Raw genomic sequence first — 22,499 nt, 5'->3', positions numbered from 1 at the left:
GATACACAGGGAAAGAACATGCATTATTTTAGGGCCAAAGTAGGCATGATGTTTGTCACAATGGGCAGTATCCAATGTACAGGTAGCCTGGTCTGCCGGTCGTGGTATGGTTGCAGGGTACTGCTTCCAGGGGCCTGCAGGCCAGAAATGCCCATGGAAGGAGCACCTTTGGGTCCAGCCATAGTTCACACTTTCATAGTTGTTTCTTTTTTAAATTAAATAGCTAGCATGGGGTCCCCTAAGCCAAATCAGGACTGTGGCTTGGTGGTGGTTGGCACATTATTATTATTATTATTATTATTATTATTATTATTATTATTATTATTATTATTTATTTATTTATTTATATAGCACCATCAATGTACATGGTGCTTTAACTCTTTGCTCCCCCCCACCATTGCAATCCAGCCCCCCTCTAGACATGCTATTCATAATGGAAGCAAAATGGACCCTGCCTGCAAAGTAAGAGGTTTAACATGTTTCTCCCGTCACCGCTCAGCCTAGACCTCCATCACATGAAAGTGATTTGGGGGGGGGGGGGGGTTGAAGCCGTTCTAAAACACCTTTACCAAAACTGGTTGCTCCTCCTATCCCAGCAAATTTCTATGACTACCCATAAGCCATGCTGTGCTTTCAGGGTTCATGACTTTGTTTATGGCTTCACAAAACCTTATTGATCCATTTTTGTTCCGCTTCCTCTAGGCGTCAAGCCGTTCAAATGTTCTCTCTGTGAATACGCCACTCGCAGCAAAAGCAACCTGAAAGCTCACATGAACCGCCACAGCACTGAGAAGACTCACTTGTGCGATATGTGTGGGAAAAAGTTCAAATCGAAAGGCACGCTGAAGAGCCACAAACTCCTCCACACGGCGGATGGTAAGTAGCTCTTCACCCGGTCTGAAAGTTTGGTCAGGATGCTAAGTAATGCCCTAAGGCAGGCATGTAGTAGCTGGAAAGGTCTTTGCCGTGTGACCAATGACCTTGCTTAGCACTTATTCAGATGATGCTCGCCATATGGAGAAACCACACACACACAAAAACCACTTATGAACACGATAGCACTTTTCAAATACGTAAAAGGTTGTCACACAGAGGAGGGCCAGGATCTCTTCTCAATCATCCCAGAGTGCAGGACACGGAAGAAAGGGCTCAAGTTACAGGAAGCCAGATTCCGGCTGGACATCAGGAAAAACTTCCTGACTGTTAGAGCAGTACGACAATGGAACCAGTTACCTAGGGAGGTTGTGGGCTCTCCCACACTAGAGGCATTCAAGAGGCAGCTGGACAGCCACCTGTCAGGGATGCTTTATGGTGGATTCCTGCATTGAGCACGATGGCCTTATAGGCCCCTTCCAACTCTACTATTCTATGATTCTAGTCCAGCACTCTGTTCACACAGTGGCCAGTCAGCTGTTGACCAGGAACCCATAGGCAACACACAAATGCAACAACACTCTCCCAGCAACTGGTGTATGTAGGTATCAAGAATAGATTCCGGAGTGGCGCACCTAGGGATGAGATAGAAAAAAGAAAGAAGATTAAAAGCAGCAAATTAAAATCGTTAAATTTAAAAACAAAGGACCAATAAAAAAGTGACTGGTAGTTGAGGAATGTTTCCTGGAAAAGAGTTGTTTTCAAGAGGCGCTGGAAGCAGCCTAGTATTGGCGCCTGCCTGACCACCGTGAGGTAATGCTGATCCATGGAGTTGAGATGGCTTGGGTGCAAATCCCGGTACACCTTGCTGCACATCTTGCCTTATACACGGAGTAATTAAATGGCCCTTAGATGTGTCAGAACTTGGGTCACTGGATGCTATGCACACCCTTGCCCTCTCCTGGCCATGTAAAAAAATGGTTCTACAACTATGCTTTCTGCTTACACCCTATTACTAGCTATCGCCTTTGCTCGTGTGTGTGTTTAAGCTCTATAAAGATTTCCAAATATCCCTCATAGAAACTGTGCGTTTTGAAACTCATGTGCCGTGTTTGATACCTAGTTTGAATATATGAGCACAGGAAAGGTAAGAGCTACCTTGCTGAATCAGACACAGTGTTCACCTGGTCCAGACTCCTCCTTCCAATATTGGCTGGCCAGCCTTTTCAAGGCTTCACAGGCCAACCTGCAAGCTCCGTCCTTGCCTTCTTTATTCCTTTCTTTTACCCAGAGTGGCAAGGCTGTACAGAAGCCAGGTGTCTGGGTTTACAGCTGTTCCTGTAGCTCAGGGTGCCATCCTACAGGGATGTCCCATCAGCCCCTGAACTCAGAGGTTAAAGGCATCCTATACAGGGAAGGAAGAGCACGGAGGCAATTGTGACCTCCGTGCTCCTCTCAACCTGCTTTTCCAGCTGGGGCTCTGCACAGAGAAAGGGAAGGAGGCTAGAGCAGCTGAAGGATTCTTTGTAAGCTGGCCACCCTGGTCTCTTCCCATCTCCACTGACAGAATGTCCCCTTTCTCTCTTCCCCAAGCTCATGTTTGCAAGCTCATAGAGGCAGCTGGCATGGTTTTCTGTGCACTAACTATGACCCTGGGGAGGGGAGTTGAGGGGAGCTCAGGCCTCACACTCTTGGGTCTGAGGTTGTAGTGCTCTCTCTGGCCTTGGATCCAGGAATATCCTATGCTCCCCCCTACTCTGCCTAGGGACCATAGGATTCCTACCCCAGAGCCCGGCTTTTTCCTTAGTTCATTTAGACAGGGAACATTTTAAACATCAAGCCTTTTCTCTGCTCTGTTCTGCGTAAACTGTCATCTTTTATATATGCTGCTCCCAAATTTCGTGAACAACTTGGAATTTAGAGAAGGAAGCCCGCTTTCTTGACAAGTTACTGTAGATTTGCCTTTTCAACTTGCACTTTTGGGTTCCCTTTTAAGTTTGTGACAGCTATTTTTTTTAAAGGACTTCAAACAGCATCTCTCTGTCCTGGTTATAAAGGAGGGGCAGGAGTAGAACAGATCTCTGTACAGGTTTAAATATGCCTTCATCATACTCGGATTTTAACACATTTTTTTTAAAAAAAAATACTGAGAGAGAAGAGAAAAGGCAAACCAATTTAGCACTGAAGAAGAGACAAGATGGATACTTTAAGTTTTGTAAACTGCTCTGCATTCAAGGATTGGGTAGTGCAAAACTGAGCAGATAAATAAATGATGGCGACGGGAATATTACAAAGGGTTGCTTAGGAGGGAATGGTTTGCAAGACTTACAGACATGTTCAGGGTTATTAAAAATGCAGTCTTATGCATGCTTAGAGAAAAAAAGTCCTACAACACCCAGTGCTGGCTAGGGAATGCTGAGAATTGTAGATTTATTTTTCTGTCGAAACGAAGATAGGATTGTGCCCTAAATGACTTTGGGTTGTTGTTGTTTATTAAATCAAGATGCAGCGGCTACCCCAGTGTGTGTTTTGTTCTGAGAAGCTGAACTAACATACACAATACAATGTATGTACATAAACAAGGAATTCAAGAATATTTCAGCCCCATCCTGGCTTTGAATATCTCGGGGCCAAACTAGGTGTGATGTAGGAGGTTTGTGGTCAGCATCTCCCATGGTTGGTTGTTTTTTAAAAAATGTTTTAAAGTTTAAAGCAGCTGCAGGGGTAGGAGCAGGACAGATCAGAGAACTGGTGTTGGGGAAGGGCCGGATTTAACTCTTTCCTAAGCACCATTTGCCCAATCTGAATTCCCCAGCCCCTGAATTTGCTATCTGAGCTGATGAAAGTCAAAAGGTGGAATTCGACTGGGAAAACGTTGCAGAGGAAGGATTAAAACTCCCTATTCCCCAATGCTGCTGTCTCAACCCAGTGTGCCACCTCCCTCTGTGAAAGCTTTGCAATTAAAACAAAAACAAAACCCCTCCCATATCACGACTACTTAACCCCTTAGATTATCCAGAGAAAAGCCCTGTGACCTCTGAAACTGTGGGCTAAAAGAGCAACAGGTCCTTCCTTTTCTTGCCAGGGGTGGTAACTCTCTTTCAGGTCATTTCAATCTCCCAATTCATCCCTTTTTATACTGTATTTTGTATCTGTGCTTTTAACCTGTTGGTTGTTTTATTATGGTTTTAATTTTTGCGAACCGCCCAGAGAGCTATTGGGCGGTATAAAAACGTAATAAATAAATAAAATAAAATAAATTGAACAGATAAACACATTTAGCTGATTTCAAAGGCTGCTTTCCCGAGCCATCTAAGTACAGTTGAGAGAAATTGCTGATCATACAATCACCCTGTTTTATTCCCCCCCTTCTATTTTCCCCTCTGTTTAATAGAACTCACCTTTTGTATCTGAATTGGTTGGATTTTTGTTTCAGGAAAGCAGTTCAAATGCACAGTGTGTGATTATACCGCTGCTCAAAAGCCCCAGCTTCTACGGCACATGGAGCAGCATGCTTCGTTCAAGGTAAGAAGGCTGCCGCTGGCCTGGTTTTGTGAACAGCTGTGTTACCAAACAGTGACTCTGGGTGTAGCTCGTTGACGGCTGCACTGCCAGCGTTGTGGCAAACTGAACTTAAGGCCATGCGATCAGGATTCAGTTGTCTCTAAGCCAAGGCAGAAGTTAAAGTGGGAGTGGTTAAACATTCTGTAAGAACTACGCAGACCCAAGGAAGAAGTTAACCTGCTTTCATTCTGGGCTGGAAGCAGCCAGTGCAATATTTTACAGCTGTCCACTTTTGTATTTTAAACCAGACACAAATGGGGTCAGAGACAAGAAACTAGGTACGCCTAAAGTGTTCTCAAGAGTTTGAAATCCAAACCAAGGCCTGCAGTCAAGAGAAAGAGAATCTAAAGGATGAACGTTTGAAGCTGCCTTACACTGAGTCAAACCAGTATTGTTAGCCAGTCTGAGAGGCTTTCTGCCTGCAGTTAGGTATTTCCTTAAATAAATAAATATGTCTACACTTAAGTAGAGGGTCTTCAGGATCTCAGTCAGAGGTCTTTCAGGTTCACCAGCTCCCTGATCCTTTAACTGAGGAAAGCAGGGATTGAACCTGGGACGGATGCATGCCAAGCAAGTGCCCTGTCTCTGTGCCTTGGCTCCTTCCCAATGGGTGGGGGAGAAGGAGGACAGCGTAATGAATGCAGTGATGTGGTAAGTATAGTAATGCACTTTTTAAAGCTAGTGCAGAATACAACTCACACAAGCAGAGTTTTTCAGGAAGTCCACTGTCAAAACAAAGAACCTGATCTCAAGATGAAAGACCACACAGACAAATATCAGTGGTGCTCAACTAAGTCCTTTACTGTGCAGTATCATTACAGCGTGGCTGTGCAGCAGTAGATATTTACATCAATATACACAATGACTTTTACTCTAAACCTAACCCTTCTTCTCCACACTATCCATCGTCCATATTCTTCTTTATAGTCCTTTGAGCCAATCAGTTAGTGGCATTCTTACCATGTGGTATTATTACATCAGCTTTACCACACTCTTTGTGAGTCAGCAAACCATTCCAGCTGCTCTTAATTAGTCACCTAACTGTAGGTGCAATAATCACTTTGGCCATGAAAAAACCACCAGCTAATCTGGATTTCTCCTTATGTGTCATAATGGCAGAAAAACCTCTAGTCACTTTTTTGGCTCACTCACCCAGAAACCTGACATGCAGGACCATAGAGCGATGGCTGGGTGAAAAGGGGGTGGGGGGGGGGCAAATAGAAACAAGACAGTTGTTTTATTGGATAAGTTAGTTCAAACAATTCTATCTCGCTTTCCTGTCTGTGAAAAATCAGAGCAGCATACAAAGCAGTAATAAATCAGTATAGAACAACATGCATACAACAACAAAGGAGCAGTATATAAAGACTGGCTTCAGACGACCATGATGGAAAAGGTAGCTATTGTGGCCCCTCCCTGCTCCCCTACGCAAGCTGCCCAGCAGTCGCCATAATCTGTTGTGATGCAACGGAGGTTGGCAGGTTTTCCGAACCCAGCACACCGTGCGGCGGGCATAGCTTTGTGCCCACCCTACAGCCCGTGATGTACGGTAGAGCTTGTACGGTGGGTACCAAGCCACCCCCGGTCCTCCGGGTTCAGCGAGGTGTTCAGACGACCCCCTGCATTATGCAAATAGCAGTCACGTGTGCGGCACGTGTGGGGGCAGGGGTCTCAGCCACGATAGCGATCATCCAAACACCCCCCCAAAAAAACTGCAGCATCAGGAGCATCAACAAATCACGTTCAAGAGAACAGCAAAATGTCTCTTGAGATAAATGCACCTTCAATTGCAGTGCAAAAAGCAAACAACAGTGGAGATAGATAGGACTCTCCCAGGCATGTGTTCAGGAATCTGGGTGCCACTACAGAAAAGGTCCTTTCTCTTGCGCCCATGAGCCAAATATCCGATGATCAGGGCCTCAGGTGTTGATCTCAGAACTGATATGATTTAAGGAGCAGTGTGTGAGCAGGGTTGTTTGCTAATTTATATGGTAGGGATGAGAAGTGTTGCACCTGCCAAAATTTCCTCTTCCGTAAAATAATCAAAGAATATAAGAGCCCTGCTGGAACAGACTGAGGGTCCATCTAGTCCAGCACTCTGTTCACACAGTGGCCAACCAGCTGTCGACCAGGGACCAACAAAGCAGGACGCGGTGCAATAGCACCCTTCTACCCATGTTCCTCAGCAACTGGTGTACATAGGCTTACTGCCCCTGATACTGTAGGTAGCACATAGCCATTAGGTCTAGTAGCCATTAACTAGTATCAGCTTGCCTGAACTCCCAGTCCGCTGACACCGGAGGCCAATCCCTGCTCTCCAAGATCTATAAAAGCTGAGCCGCTGCCTAAATTCCTGTTTTCTGTCTCTACTGCTCTGGGCAACTCTTGTCTGGGTTTAACTATGCACCTCTTTCTGGCCCATCTGAGCATCAGTTACAATTTGAGGATCTTGCCCCTTAGTATGGTGTTTAAATGACCCTCATTTTTTAAAGCCACCCAATGTTCCCTTTCTCTTCTTCAAAATAAGCAGCGGTTTGAATTTAGTTCTCCTTTCCCTGCTCCAATTCAAAATATGGAAAAGGACATAAGAACTTAAGAAGTCTCCTAATGCTGGATCAGGCCAAGGGTCCATCTAGTCCAGCACTCTGTTCCCACAGTGGCCAACCAGCCATTGGCCAGGGATGAACAAGAAGGACACGGCGCAACAGCACAACCTTACCCAAGTTCCCCAGCAACTGGAGCCCAGTCCTCCTTTGCATGTGGTTACCCTCCTTAACAGAGGGAGGGAGAGGGGGGATTTTAGAGAACGGTAAGAGAATCGGATGATTGGATATCAAGAGGGGAGTTGAGGTGGGGGAGAGAAAATATGGGGGTTCAGGAAGCCCAACAGCTCTTCTGCTGTTCTTCAGTTCCCGTAGTCAAGTGGGGAAAGCTATGGCTGATAGACTTAGAGCACTGCTCGTTTTAGTCCAGCCACCACAGGATGGAATTCAGAGCAGTTTATTCATGTAGATCTTTAATTTGCTCTGTACTCAAAAGTTATAAGGCAGATAACACTGCGAAATAATAAAGCAACTTGCAGTCAGCCAGAACTTTTATCATTATTAAGGAAGATGAAAAATTGGCTTTGCTCTTGCTTACAATGAAATGTAATATTTGGTCTTTAAAGAAAACAGCTTACCGTTCTGTCATGATTTAATGAACAATCCGCTGGGAACCTCTCCTGATTTAGCCCTACTAATAAGGAAAGAACTTCAGTGTGAACGTTCTGTTGTGTAACTCCCATTTAGAATCAGAGAAGGAGCTAAAACACACGTATACACACACACACACACACACACACACACACACACACACACACACATACCCCTCCACTGGTACTTACTGATGTGCACTGTTGTAATTTAAGCTACAATCCTATAGTCATCTGGGTGCAAGTCCCACTGAACTCAACGGAGTTTACTCCTGAGTAGACATGTATAAGATTACACTGTCATTAATCATACTAAATTTAAATATATATTAATTACTTGGTTGTTCCAATAATTTACTACCGTATTTCTTCGATTGTAAGATGCCATCGATTGTAAGATGCACACTAATTTCAGTACCACCAACAGAAATAAAAAAACCTAAGACAAACCCGCAATTCTAAGACGCACCCCATTTTTAGAGATGTTTATATGGGGGGGAAAGTGTGTCTTAGAACCAATTTTCAATAAAGTGATTGCATCTTTCTTCCTTATTTCTTACATAATATGTTAGCCTACAGCACCCAGTATCTCCAGGTGGTCTTCCATCCAGGCCTGACCCTGCTTAGCTTATGAGATGAGATGAGATCAGGCATGTGTGGTATAGTTTTCCAATACATACCAAAAAAGAATTGTAGCTGTAGTTACCATATGTAATTTAACAATTCTTGGCATCAGTCATGTTCAGATTTTGTATACATTAGTAAGAAAGGATCAGGTGATATTTTCTTTTTTTGTAATTCTTTAATTGCTCTAAAGATATTAGATCAAGATCTTTTTAGCAAATGATCAAAGCCATCATAAATGGGAACAAAGTTGTATTTCTCATGTACATTCCAGCATAGGAGGTCGTAGATGCTACAATTTTGCACCGTTTTTGAAGCGTTACATTCCATCTGATCTTTATACTGGTGGATGGTAAAAGGATGCATACCAAGATTGCCTGTATGGAATTTCTGTGGCTTTTAGTAAATGCACAATTCATGGGCAAGATTAATTTCAGAGTCATTTGAACTTATTATCAGCCGTGCGTGATGGCTGGTGCAGGGCCAAGAGTGGAGGAATCTGTTAGGCTGGGAAATGCGGCTTCTTGATTAAAGGATGGAAAGACCAGCAAGTTAAATGGCTTGAGAGAACTTTGAATTATTTGTTTAGTGTACAATGAAGTTGTCAGTTGGGAAGATAAAATGGGATGGTTTGAACAGTGGCCAGATGGTGCTGAGGAATACGGCAGAGGGACTAGAACCAAGGTAGGATTATGTACGCCACCTTGGGTTCCTTGGAGGAAAAAGTGGGGGGATATAAATGAAATAAATGAATAAATAGATAGGGTTTGTAGGCAAGACAAGCTGGGAGAAAAAACAACACAGAGAAGAACCGTAGGGATGAGCTACAGCAACGCACATATTGTAGAATGTCTTTTTCCGAACAAAAGCCCTCCAGATGTTTTGGACTACAACTCCCAGCATTTTGGCCGTTGGCTATGCTGGCTGGGGCTGATGGGAGTTAGAGTCCAAAGCATCTGGAGGGAGCCAGGTTGGGAAAGGCTGCTACAGAAAATGCCATTGAGTCATCACAGGTTGATAAACAGAAGTTAACATTTATGTACGGGCTTTGTGGTCCCCAACAAGGTATCTTTCGTTTTGGGTTCCTTTGTGATCTCTTACACATTTCCATATATTTTTTTTTGAATTTTTTTCTTTTTGTAGATTTGTTTCCCGTTTCTTAGACAGAGCCCCCAAAGCAGCTCATAACATCTATAAAACATAATATTATAAATAATAAATGCATAGATATATATTTCGAAAAGTACGTTAAACCTTTGTCTTTCATTTTATTTCAATTATGCTGCAGAAATACACTCCTTTGGAATGGCGACTTTTTATATTTGCAGACAACAGCCCTGAACTAGAGATTTGTACAATTTTAAAGTGCATTTAGAGGGAAATGAGTGATAAATGTATCAGACGGATAGAAAAGATCAGAAAGATTTATGGTTTATGACAGTCATTAAAGGCTGCATTCCTTTGCACACTTAATTTGGGAGTAAGTTTCATTGAACTCGGTGAGACTTGCTTCCAAGTAAGCATGCAAAGGATTGTGCTAGAAGTGAAAGAAACCGAATGTTTTGTGCACAAACAGCAAACACTCTCAGTAGATTTTTCAGATCCACTGGGGAAAAATGGGAATAATCCAAGTGATTATTCAGCCTGTTTAGGCTGTCAGTTGGGAGGCAGAGAGACTTCCCAGGGCCCATGCACAGAGGCTGGTAAGAAAGATGAATTGGCTACTTGCTCTGTTAATGCTGCATTGAGCAAAGCGGCTTCGTGTGCTCAAAGTCGGTCAGATTCAGAGAACTTGCACTGAGTTTTGCCTTGGCAACACCTTTGTGCTGTGCTGTCTGCTGCTTCCCCATAACTCTTTCTAGTCAGAAATATTCCCCCAAATTCTACCAAAGAACCTTTCTCCTTTCTTCCAAAGAACTCTGACCAAACAAAGGCTGCCCCCAAGTTTGGCAAGACTCAGGAAAAGGAGATTGGGTCAATATAATATTTAGGGCTGTGCAAGATTCGGAATTCCTAAGCATGGCAGCCATTTTGTGTGCTATCCGCCATTTTTTCTTCATGTTCTCTGCGCATCACACATATGGGTCCTTTCCGAAATGAGACTCCGTGCAGTCGTAGAGCCCGTATGTGTGAATGCACAAGTGGCCACTCGAAGAACTACAGTTGCAGGTAAGCAACCTGTCTTTTCCGCACAGCCTTTGCGTGAAGGAAGAAAACTTCCTATAACTCCCAGCATACATTACAGCATTCTCTTCTCATTGGCAATAATGGATTAAGACTGTAGCGGTGTGTCGTTTAGAGAATAATGGACTCTAAGCCTCTGTAGATTGAGTGATGATGTGGCATTTAGAGACTAGAAAGAGAAAGTTAAGAAAACTGCAGGTACATTTCCTGATTGAGCAGCAGCAAGACACAACCCACATGTAACTTCTTGTGTCTGTCCCCAAACCAGACCTAAACCCAGATTGAAATGGATCCAAATAATCCATATGCTCCAAGATTAGTTAGATTTAAGAACCCGCCACCTTCTCTAGAACCTTGCTAAGAAGGGAGTTTAAAGCTGGGCCCTGATTTACAATCCTCCCTTATCTTCATCATCAATTCCACATTGGTAAAACAGGAAAGTGAATAACTACTTCTCCAAGTTGTTGTGTACTCAAACCATGTCTGGAAAATGTTAATGCGTTCTTATGCTCAATATTCTAGTCAGCAAACCTATTTACATGGATTTATTTGAGGTCTCTAAAGGGAATTTTGTAGGACGTCTGCAGTGATTGATTTTTGTGAAGTGATTAATTTTTGCAAAGCATAAGATTCAATTTTAGCTGGACTAGCTCTGAAGTGAGTTAAGGAACGGTGGTATTTCTGAGCTTCAGCTCCCAGGCAAGGAATTCCTTTGTGTTTGTAATGAAAGACAATATTCTTACAGGTAAATAGATCACGTCACCTCGCTTCCTTCCCCCAAGTGCTGATTTGTGGGCAGAATCTCTGAAGGCCGTGTACTTCTCTGTGCCCAAAATCCATGTGTGGTGTATAGCATGGCGCCATGCAATAAGGGGCTTTCAAGCACTTCACCAGGGATAAGCAACATCCAAGCGTTTGGCAGCCACAATGCCCCTCCCAAAATACCCACCGGCAGCTGCATCCCACTGCTGCCACCAAATTTGTCACCAGGTGGCAAAAATCACGCCAATTTAGTGGAGAAACAGAGAGCATGTGCCTTGTTTGCCTGCTAAATTGGTGTGACTTTTGTTGCAGACGCTAACTAAATTCAGTGTTGTCAGCAGGGGACCACGTCTTTCTCTATGGTTGTGGAATGCCTTTCCCTTGGAGGCCTGCCTGGTGTAGACGCTGTCTTTCTTTCAGTGCCAAGTTAAAATGTGGCTTTTTATCAAAGCTTTTGAGGGCTAAACTTACCTAAAGTTACCCATAGTTTAATTGATTTATTGTTTTATTTTATTTTTTACTGCTGTTAGCTTGTTCATGGTTTAATACGTTTTAGCTGTGCAAAATTATTTATTGTTTTACGCTGCTTGAATTGATTTTATCTGTACGCCACCGAAAGATCCCAAGGATATAGGGCAGGATACAAAAAGTTTAATATATAATAAATTAAATGAAATGGTGGAGGCTGCAAAAGCAGCCAGGAAGGGACCTAAGGCTGCATGTTACCCACTTCGCGCTGTCTCCCTGCATGGACCACTGCCAGGCCAATGTGTTTTCTGCAGCCTCCATGCGGGGCTGTAAAGTCAGACTTTAGGAGATGGATTTCAGGAGACAAAGGAAAAACAATCATGGAGGCAAACTCTGGAAGTTCCAGCTCCAGGTCATATCAGTCGTTGTCAAGAGCTTTTCTAGGTTGTCAAGAAAGCACAATAGCAGGGGGAGGGTGCCTTGCGGTGATGGGCCCTCCCAGTTGAAAGGGGGCGACAGATTCTGTGGATCCTGTGGTCAAGGCGAGTGCATCCAAACTCAAATGTTACATTTGTGTGTGTGTGTTGCATGTGCTACATAGAATCATAGAATAGTAGAGGGAAGGGGCCTATAAGGCCATCGAGTCTAATCCCCGGCTCAGTGCAGGAATCTACCCTAAAGCATTCCTGACAGATGGTTGTCCAGCTGCCTCTTGAATGCCTCTAGTGTGGGAGAGCCCACAACCTCCCTAGGTAACTGGTTCCATCATCGTACTGCTCTAACAGTCAGGAAGTTTTTCCTGATCGCCAGCCGGAATCTGGCTTCCTGTAACTTGAGGCCATTATTCCTTGTCCTGCACTCTGGGATGATCAAGAAGAGATCCTGGCCCTCCTCTGTGTGACAACCTTTCAAATATTGAAAGAGTGCTATCATGTCTCCACTCAGTCTTCTCTTATCCAGGCTGAACATGCCCAGTTCTTTCAGTCTCTCTTCCTAGGGCTTTGTTTCCACGTACATAACCCAATGTAGTTTTGTGCTCAATTAGACATAGTACTTTCTGGGCAATTCCTCCCAAACCTGTGAGCTGTAGCAGGGTCTGCATTGTGGACGCCTGTTGTGTCCTGATTCCTTTTCTCAGGATGATGTCCCTCACTACCTACATATTGGCAGGAAGACATAGGGCCTTCCCACCTCAAGGGGTTAGAGTAGTAGGTACAGCATTCAACAAGTTGACATGGTACATCTCACCCTCTGGCAATGCATTAATATGCTCCAGCATACAGCTTGAAAACCACTGCACTGAAGCTAAATGATGATGATGATGATGATGATGATAATGATGATGCTTTAGGGTGGATTCCTGCATTGAGCAGGGGGTTGGACTCGATGGCCTTGTAGGCCCCTTCCAACTCTGCTATTCTATGATTCTATATGATTCTATCTTCTCTTCCCTTTCGAAAGAATTTCACCTTTGGTTTTTGTAGATTTCAAGCGGGGTGGGGGTAGTTCTATAGGACCCATTTTTCATTCAGTATTTGCAAGGTGTTATGTGTGTAATCCATGTAGCTTTTATATTTCCATTTAATACCCTGAAGTGTCTGAACACCTTGAATAACTTTAAGTATGTTATGATCTCCTTCCTTCTGAGCATAGAATTTTCTTGGGTGCTAATTGCTCCAAACCCTATGCATTCATTAACTGAAGGTGGAAATGTCTGAGTTTTCTCATTCAAGGATCTTTTCTGTGCATGTCGTATTTGCACCTGTGACACTGCAGTTCTGTGGTATCTCTGAGTCTGCAGAATTCCACCTAAAGTACCGTTGGAATAATTGCAATGCTTGTGTGCATTGCTGTATATGCTCTTCCCCTTGCATTAAACTCTTTTTAGTGGTTATTTTTGAATTGGGCATAAGCTCTGGTTTCCTCCCTGTCTGCATTAAGACATATGCCACTAAATTAGTACAAGACATTAATTTTTATTGCCCTGCAATTTATTGAGTCACTAAAATGCTGCAGTTGTTGTTGTTTTGTAACTTCGGAGAGAGTGATTCTACCTTGCTTTGCCAATCCATCTTTTTTATGAAAGAGACCAGAATTTAGAAACCATGGCAAAAAAAATAAAACATAGTTTACCGAACTATTCACTGCTGATGTTTTCCCACCTTTATTGCAAAGCTTTGCAGGGCATGAAAATGTAATAAAAGAGTTGCTAAGACATAGGTTTGTGTGTGTTGCAGTATAGGGTGGCATAATGGAACAAATTAGTTCGTTAATGTACGTAGACTCTGTACAGATGTAATAGAGTCATACAGCAGCCACTTCCTGCTTCCATATTAACAACTTTTGAATTTGAGGGTTGTCTCCATGACGTCTGAAAAGGGACAATTGGGGTTGTTTGTTGGTTAAACAACCCTTATTTATTTATTTATTTATTTATTACATTTCTATACCGCCCAATAGCCGGAGCTCTCTGGGCGGTTCACAAAAATTAAAAACGTTCAAAGTATAAAACAACAGTATAAAACCATAATATAAAATACAATATAAAAGCTCAACCAGATAAAAACAGCAGCAATGCAAAATTACGAATTTAAAACACCAAGTTAAAAAAAAAATTATAGACTGTTAAAATGCTGGGAGAATAAAAAGGTCTTCACCTGGCGTCTAAAAGCATATAATGTAGGTGCCAAGTGAACAGGGAGCTCATTCCACAGCCGGGGTGCCACAGCAGAGAAGGCCCTCCTCCAGGTAGCCACCTGCCTCACTTCCTTTGACAGGGGCTTGTGGAGAAGGACCCCTGAGGATGCCTTAGGGTCCAGGCAGGTTCATATGGGAGGAGGCGTTCCTTCAGATAGCCTGGCCCAAAGCCGTTTAGGGCTTTAAATGTTAATACCAGTTAATCGAAGAACAAGCCGTGGCTTGCATCCCTGCAATTTGTGGATTAATTAGCTATGATTTGCCACCATTATATCCAAACCTTTTTTCCTTGAAGGAACTCAAGGCAGTGTAATCCTCCTCCTCTCCACTGTATCCTCACAACAACAACCCTGAGAGGTGAGTTGGACTGAGAGTCTATGACTGGCCCAAAGTCACCCAGTGGGTTTCCATGGCCGAGTGGGGACTAGAACCCGGATCTCCCGACTCCCAGTCCAACACTCTAGCCACTACGCCACACTGGCTCATATTGAGGCAGATGTAACTCTCATTATTATCAAGCCAGAAATTTGGATCTTTGAGCATTGTATCTCAAGTGAAGATAAAGACAGGAAACAAGTTTGTCTAATTCATTTCCTTTCTGCCTTCTCTAGCCTTTCCGTTGCGCACACTGCCATTATTCCTGCAATATATCTGGTTCTCTGAAAAGACATTACAACAGGAAACATCCCAGTGAGGAGTACGTCAATGCAGGCTCTGGAGAACTTGCTGCGGAAGCCCTTCTCCAACAAGGTAACCTGTCTATTTTAAAAACACCATGCAAAGACACTTCTTTGAATTAAGAGATAATTAATTTTCTCTTGGAGAGAATATGCTGTAGCTAGCTTAGCTTTTTCAGACATGGATAGCGATGCGGTGTGTGTGTGTGTGTGTGTGTGTGTGTGTCTGTGTATGTGCTGTTCCCTGGCATGGGGGAATTATTTTGGCATCGCTTTCAAGAAAGAAAGAGCGTGTCGCAAATGTTATGGGGGAATTAAAAATCCACATGAATGAGAACTGAGAGAAGGCCAATATCCTCTCATGGATCAGTTTGGGAAAATCTATGCAGGCTTCAATTCCTACATAACAGGTCTATTTCTTCAAGGGAACAATGCCAGCGGCGCTCCTGAAGCAAAACAGTCATTGCTGTATTTGAGAAATGGTGTGTCGTCGTCCCCTAAGTTCTTTATATTTTGCAAATTGTTACATCTTTGTTTGGGTCTGGCATCTCCAGTCCTGATATATTGCTTAGAAAAGAATTTCTGTTGATTTCTGTGGAAGCAATTCCACAGAATTGCAGACTTCGACTCACTAGAATTCACCCGACGGACCGAGCAAGGCTGACATTCAACTCATTACGTGAGAAGTTGACCAGACCTCTTCTGTGTCACTTGTGAATCTGTTCTGGGGGGTTAAATCCTGGTTAAACTCTAAGCAGGCCTTCTATGGAGCTTCCCCGAGACACGCTCATTTTATTCCTACAGTCATTTCTCAGATGTGGATCCTTTTGAAATGAGTTCCAAATACTGCTGCCAAATGAGTTGAACACCAGGGTGTGGGTTTTCAAGCTTGTTTCTACCCTGCCTGCTATTAAGTCTTCTGTTCTGATGATCACTAAAGGCCCAGCAGAGGGGGAGTGGGGGGACAAATTTAAGATGAATAATTATTTTGGGGTCCTCTGTGTTGGAGGAAAATTCTGAGAGTGCCATGGACTGCAAGAAGATCAAACCAGTCCATACTCCAGGAAATAAAGCCAGACTGCTCACTGGAGGGAACAGTATTAAAGGCAAAACTGAAGTACTTTGGCCACATAATGAGAAGACAGGACACCCTGGAGAAGAGGCTGATGCTAGGGAAAGTGGAAGGCAAAAGGAAGAGGGGCCGACCAAGGGCAAGATGGATGGATGGAGGGGACAGACTTGACCTTGGGGGAGCTAGGGGTGGCAACAGCCGACAGAAAGCTCTGGCGTGGGCTGGTCCATGAAGTCACGAAGAGTCGGAAGCGACTGAACGAATAAACAACAAACATTTCTCTGTTTCCAAGTCCTGCGGCTTTTAAGGGTTTTGTAGAACAGCACATTATCCAGATGCACCCACAAGGTGTGGGTGTTGGGGTGTGTGTGTGTGAGAGAGAGAGAGAGAGACAGAGAGACAGAGAGAGATGCTCTTTCCTCTCCCAAAGGGAAGTTTGCTGTTGTGCAGTTGGCAATCTGGCAGCACAGTTCACTCACTTGCAAAGTATGAAATGGATTTAAAGATTCAGGACATAAGAAAGCACATAACAGTCCTGCAAGCAGGGAAATAAAGGCGGCCAAATTAGATTGCATTGTGTTTGAAAATGCTGAGCTGTTTGGGAAAGCTGACTTTCTTACTCTGTTTCTGATAGTTTCCACGTTTTTACCCCCATGTTGAATGACAAAATGCAGAACTTCCCCTCCCCATAAAAAAAACACACCATCTTGTGGGGATTTTAAAATTTCCTATTTTTGTTACAGTAGAATAGATGCCAGAATAATGCTGCAGCTCTAGATAATGAATAAAACATAATTCTCCCAAGCATGACATTCTAAAAGCATTTCCAAATTATTCTCTCTCTCTCTCTTTCTCTCTCTCTCTCTTTGGCAAACAATTCACGTCTATCAGAAGCACTAACCCATGTTCCAACAGCACAGAATTGGTGACACGAGCCAAATGCATTCAGAATTTACGCTGAGTCTCCCCTTCCATTGTTGCAAAGATGGGAATGGGAGACAAAAGTAGTACAAAGGTGCATCCAGACACTGGGGGGTGTTGAGTGTTGGAAGTGATTGAGAAGACAAGAGTTTTGTGGTAGCTTAAAGACGAATGCGCTTCTTGCAGTATGAACTTTTGAAGGGTTGTAATTCAGGGATCGAGCACATGCTTTGCATGCAAAAGGTCCCAGGGTTCAGTCTCTGGCATCTTACATGGGACTGGGAAAGACTCAATGGCTTTTAGTCATGACGATGATGTGCTGCCTCCCATAGCAGAGACAGTGTGCCTCTGAATGCCAGCTGCTGGTGAGCAACAGTAAGAGAGGGCCCCGGCTCTCATGTCGTTCTTGTGGCCTTTCTGTAGGCCTCTGATTGCCCACTGCAGGAGGCAAGATGCTAGATTAGATGAAGCTTTGGTCTGACCCAGAAGAGCTTTTCTTACGTTCTTAGTCCTGCCTGAAACCCTGGAGGGCCGCTGATGGCCAATCAGTTTAGTCAGTACTGAACTAGATGAAATTTGACAAATTTTGACAAGCTTGAAATTTTGCTTGTACTCACACCCCTACTCTTGGATTTAGAGAGGAAATCATAGAATAGTAGAGTTGGAAGGGGCCTATAAGGCCATCGAGTCCAACCCCCCATGCAGGAACCCACCTTAAAGCATACCGTATTTCTTCGATTCTAAGACGCCATCGATTCTAAGACGCACCCCATTTTTAGAGATGTTTATTTGGGAAAAAAGGGCATCTTAGAATCAAAGAAATACGGTACCTGAAAGATGGTTGTCCAGCTGCCTCTTGAAGGCCTCTAGTGTGGGAGAGCCCACAACCTCCCTAGGTAACTGCTTCCATTGTCGTACTGCTCTAACAGTCAGGAAGTTTTTCCTGATGTCTAGCTGGAATCTGGCTTCCTTTAACTTGAGCCCGTTATTCTGTGTCCTGCACTCTGGGAGGATCGAGAAGAGATCCTGGCCCTCCTCTGTGTGACAACCTTTCAAATATTGAAAGAGTGCTCTCATGTCTCCCCTCAATCTTCTCTTCTCCAGGCTAAACATGCCCAGTTCTTTCAGTCTCTCTTCGTAGGGCTTTGTTTCCAGACCCCTGATCATCCTGGTTGCCCTCCTCTGAACATGCTCCAGCTTGTCTGCATCCTTCTTGAATTGTGGAGCCCAGAACTGGACGCAATACTCTAGATGAGGCCTAACCAGGGCCGAATAGAGAGGAACCAGTACCTCACGCGATTTGGAAGCAATACTTCTATTATATACTTGCTATACTTCTCCAGCAGTAGCTGAGAATGTTACCTATGTTTGTAGGATGTGTTCTGAATTTAACTTTTATCTCTCTATATGAATGTGGTTCTAGTGGCAATAGAAACTTATTTTAGGATGTGAGCTTTGAAAGATAAAGGAACACATTATGATAAGCAGAGATGCAATAAATTGCAGGAGGGCATCCCAGCTGTTCCTCAAATCTCACCCAAAGATTCCAATCACTTGTTCTCTCTTCTTCCAAAAAGAAGGCAATGTGACCAGAATATAGATTGTAACGTCAAGGGACATCTGCACTGTAAAGCAAAGTTGTTTTAAGTACAAACTGCGGCATGCAGCAAAACCCCATAATGTTCTTGCTTAGATTCTCCAGAGTTTAAACAGCAGATTAAGGATCCGTAGCAATGGCTGTCGAGAAGGAAACGGCCTGAGGTTGGCACATAGGGCAGTATCCAATTGTGTCTGTGTGGTAGCCGGAGTGACAGCTGGGATTTAGTGCTTCCAAAAACAACCAGAAATGAGCAGAAACACTCATTTCTGGAACAGGGCAGGTCAGCTGAGCTCACACAAGGAAGATCTTCTGATGTGTCCTGATCCGTTGTGTTTCCAGGGTTACTTTTAGTACTGCTAAATCCCTGTTGCACAAGTTGTCATTCCCACTGGTGTAACGCAGTCAGAAGGAGCACAGCGGTCTGGTAGGATACTGCTCATGGTATTTTTCAGTAAGTTCCCCTACGGGTAGCTTTCCTTCCACCTCCATTCCCAGCTATAACTTCAACTCAAGGGATTTTAAGCACACATTTGGAAGCTGCAGATAGGAAACCTTATAAAACAAGTGTATGTCCAATGTTCTCATTCCCATAACAATCCTCAGGGTATTTTCGGTCTCTCGCTGCCTGGAACTCCGTTTCATTTGAGGCCCCTTTGTTACAAATGCAACACCAAAAAAGTAAACACGATTTTCAAGAGACAGTTAATACGTTAACACATTTTGGGAGGTGGGTGAAACAACAGTAGATTTTCTCGGCTGGCATTTCAGGAACGTTAAATATTCTAATACGATTTGGCTACGTACACCGGTGTCAAAAGCAGATAAGGTATGCCATTCAGTGACCTTTTTTCCTCTACGTTGCCACAGTATTTAATGAATTGGATAGAAATTAATTTTCTTGAGCTGTGATGTCAATTAACTGGCTCACAGTTTTAAGCTAGTGGCTCGATTGCATACTTTCATTTGTTGCTCCTTAATTAAAGTCGCAATGACAAAGGTGGCCATTTTAATTAACAGGGTGTTATTGTTACAGTAATTTTAATTTAAAAGAAATATAGAAAGGTCTTTCTTCTAATTGAGTTTTTATTAAGAGGGTGATATGGAATGAATATTTCATTTCAGATTTGGTAACTGATGGTATCTTTGTCCTGTTCTGTGCTAAAGGTACTTTGGAGTGTCATGCACTGTTGCATATTAAGGCATTTAAAAGAGAAGCAATTCCAGTTTTGCATAACGTCAAGCTGCCTACATTGTCTAAGGCGTTTTACGGATAATAATAGATCGTTCTTAGAGTATCCTTGAACATTAATAAATGTCAGCAAAAGAGCCTAACTTTAATTCAGTTTTACTAGACAAAATAGAGAAAGTAATTCCATTCCAACTTACTAACCACCTTGTTGATAAAATCCTGTTTTATGAGAGCTTAACTTAGAGTGGAAGAACACAGTGTACTGGCCACCCAGATGCCGCCAAAATTGACACGCCAGTGGCAAATTCTCCAGCAAGCTGCAGTAACTTGTGGAGTGGCTTGCCACACAGATGGTGACCACTGTATGAAGACATTCCACACCCTGACCTACAGCCACCAAATAGTGTGGAGTCGGGGTGTGGATACATAATGTGATGGCAATAATAATAATAATAATAATAATAATAATAATAATAATAATAATAATTTCTTACCTGCCTCTCTGTTTGGATCGAGGCGGGGAACAACAATAAATATAAAATACATAAAACTAAATTAAAAACATAGTATACGTTATTCAAACATCCTTAAAACATCCTAAAACCATCATAAAATTCCACTGGATAGGCCTGCCAGAAGAGATTAGTCTTTATAGCTTTCTGAAATGCTAAAAGACTGTTAAGTTGACGAGTCTCCTCCGGCAGGCCATTCCACAGTCTGGGAGCAGCAGAGGAAAAGGTTCTCTGGGTAATACCTGTCAGCCTAGTTTTGGCTGGCTGAAGGAAGTTCTTCCCAGAGGACCTGAGTGTGCGGGGTGGATTGTACAGGCGAAGGCGATCCCGCAGGTAGCCTGGACCCAAACCATGTAGGGCTTTAAAGGTGATCACCAACACTTTATACTTTGCCCGGAAACTAATTGGCAGTGAGTGAAGAGATTTTAAAACTGGTGTAATGTGGTCCCTCCTATGTGTACCGGCTGCCATATTTTGAACTAATTGAAGTTTCCGGACTAGGCACAAAGGTAGCCCTATGTAGAGGCAACCCTCCATATGTAGTAAAGCCATTCCAGGCACAAAGGATGGAAGGTGGGTTCAGGAGCAGTAGTATGTGCTCTAGCTCTCAGAGCCAACCAAAAGATGCATTGTTAGTCCTTGGTAGAGGGTAGCAGAAAAATGGGATGATATATCATAGCTATCTTCAAGTTTGTGTCTGTGCTGTTGTGTTTTTGATGGTCCAGTGAAAGCAGTTCCATTTTCTGGGTTTATCACCTTCCCTAGTGTTCAGTGACTGCTGAAAATAATCTTTCCCGTAATGCTCTTACAATAAGATTACATAGAAAATTGGTGTTGGGGGGGGACGCTTAGGAGAGACCTTGAGGCTTTGATTTGTCTAAGTACTCCGAACAGAAGAGCCTTTCTTACTACGCTCTGCCCCCTTTTAGCCTAGGATTTCACCTTGGGATTGAGGGCTTCCTCTGAATCGGAGCAAACATTCAGATCTGGGGCACAAAAGCAATCCAGAAGGTCAAATAGATTGCCAGAGGTTTTGAGAAAGGAAATAGGAAATCCATTAAAAATAAATTCCTGTTGAAAGGGGAAATGTGTAATGGTAATAGCAGTTTTGTCCCATTTCTTGTTTCTGTAAAAGACATAACAAAATGGGTGTGTGGGTGTGAGTCTGTGCACGCATGTGTGGGCGTGTGCACGGACATATATGTTCTGTGTTCACCTAAAATACGTTGGAGACAGAAAATTCAAATATCCCTTCTGCACTGGCAGTTATATAACTAACAATTTCTTGCTGTTTAATGCTGCCTAGAATCATAATGTGTTATGGAAACAAAGCTCTATGAAGAGAGACTGAAAGAACTGGGCATGTTTAGCCTGGAGAAGAGAAGATGGAGAGGAGACATGATAGCACTCTTCAAATACTTGAAAGGTTGTCACACAGAGGAGGGCCAGGATCTCTTCTTGATTGTCCCAGAGTGCAGGACACGGAATAACGGGCTTAAGTTACAGGAAGCCAGATTCCAGCTGGACATCAGGAAAAACTTCCTGACTGTTAGAGCAGTACGACAATGGAAGCAGTTACCTAGAGAGGTTGTGGGCTCTCCCACCCTAGAGGCATTCAAGAGGCAGCTGGACAACCATCTGTCAGGGATGCTTTAAGGTGGATTCCTGCATTGAGCAGGGGGTTGGACTTGATGGCCTTATAGGCCCCTTCCAACTCTACTATTCTATGATTCTATGGCAGGGATTATGCGTAGATGAGAGAGGGAAAAGGCACCAAAGCTGTCTGAGAGGATGAAGTAGGTTTAGGGACCTCAACACTTAAGAAACATTGGTCCAACAACCCACAGTTGTTGTTGTTTTTAAAGTGGGTGGCTAAACAACCCAGGGATTCTCTGTCCCTTGGTTGTTTAGCGGTTCACCCGAACCCAGACCCCTGGCATATCTCTCCCCTGACAAGCCACGGAAAGAACACATGGTTTGTTTTAGGCTTGGAGCGGGTTGTCGTGATCTGCGAACCAAGCCATAAAGTGCACAGTTATGAAACTGATAAAGTAAACTGTGGTTGATGTGGCATGTTCGTGCCTTAATTTAGCATCATTGAGAGGACTGACATCCTACCAGGGACAAAGCCTGTGTTAATTTCTTCTTGTTCTTTTTATTCCC

The 22,499-nt window shown here is 43.4% G+C and overlaps 1 protein-coding gene across 1 annotated transcript in view; it reads left to right on the top strand.

The window, feature by feature from the left end:
• Positions 1–22,499, top strand: part of ZFAT (zinc finger and AT-hook domain containing) — a 116,326-nt gene that overhangs the window by 66,935 nt on the left and 26,892 nt on the right. Inside the window, exons 10-12 of the mRNA XM_063131164.1 lie at positions 703–876; positions 4,310–4,398; positions 14,977–15,115. Coding sequence (XP_062987234.1) covers positions 703–876; positions 4,310–4,398; positions 14,977–15,115 — 402 coding nt within the window. The remainder of the gene's footprint in view (positions 1–702; positions 877–4,309; positions 4,399–14,976; positions 15,116–22,499) is intronic.

Source organism: Elgaria multicarinata, chromosome 7, assembly GCF_023053635.1.
Source record: "Elgaria multicarinata webbii isolate HBS135686 ecotype San Diego chromosome 7, rElgMul1.1.pri, whole genome shotgun sequence".
In the NCBI taxonomy this organism is placed as follows: domain Eukaryota; kingdom Metazoa; phylum Chordata; class Lepidosauria; order Squamata; family Anguidae; genus Elgaria; species Elgaria multicarinata.
This window is presented reverse-complemented; position numbering and strand designations above follow the sequence as displayed.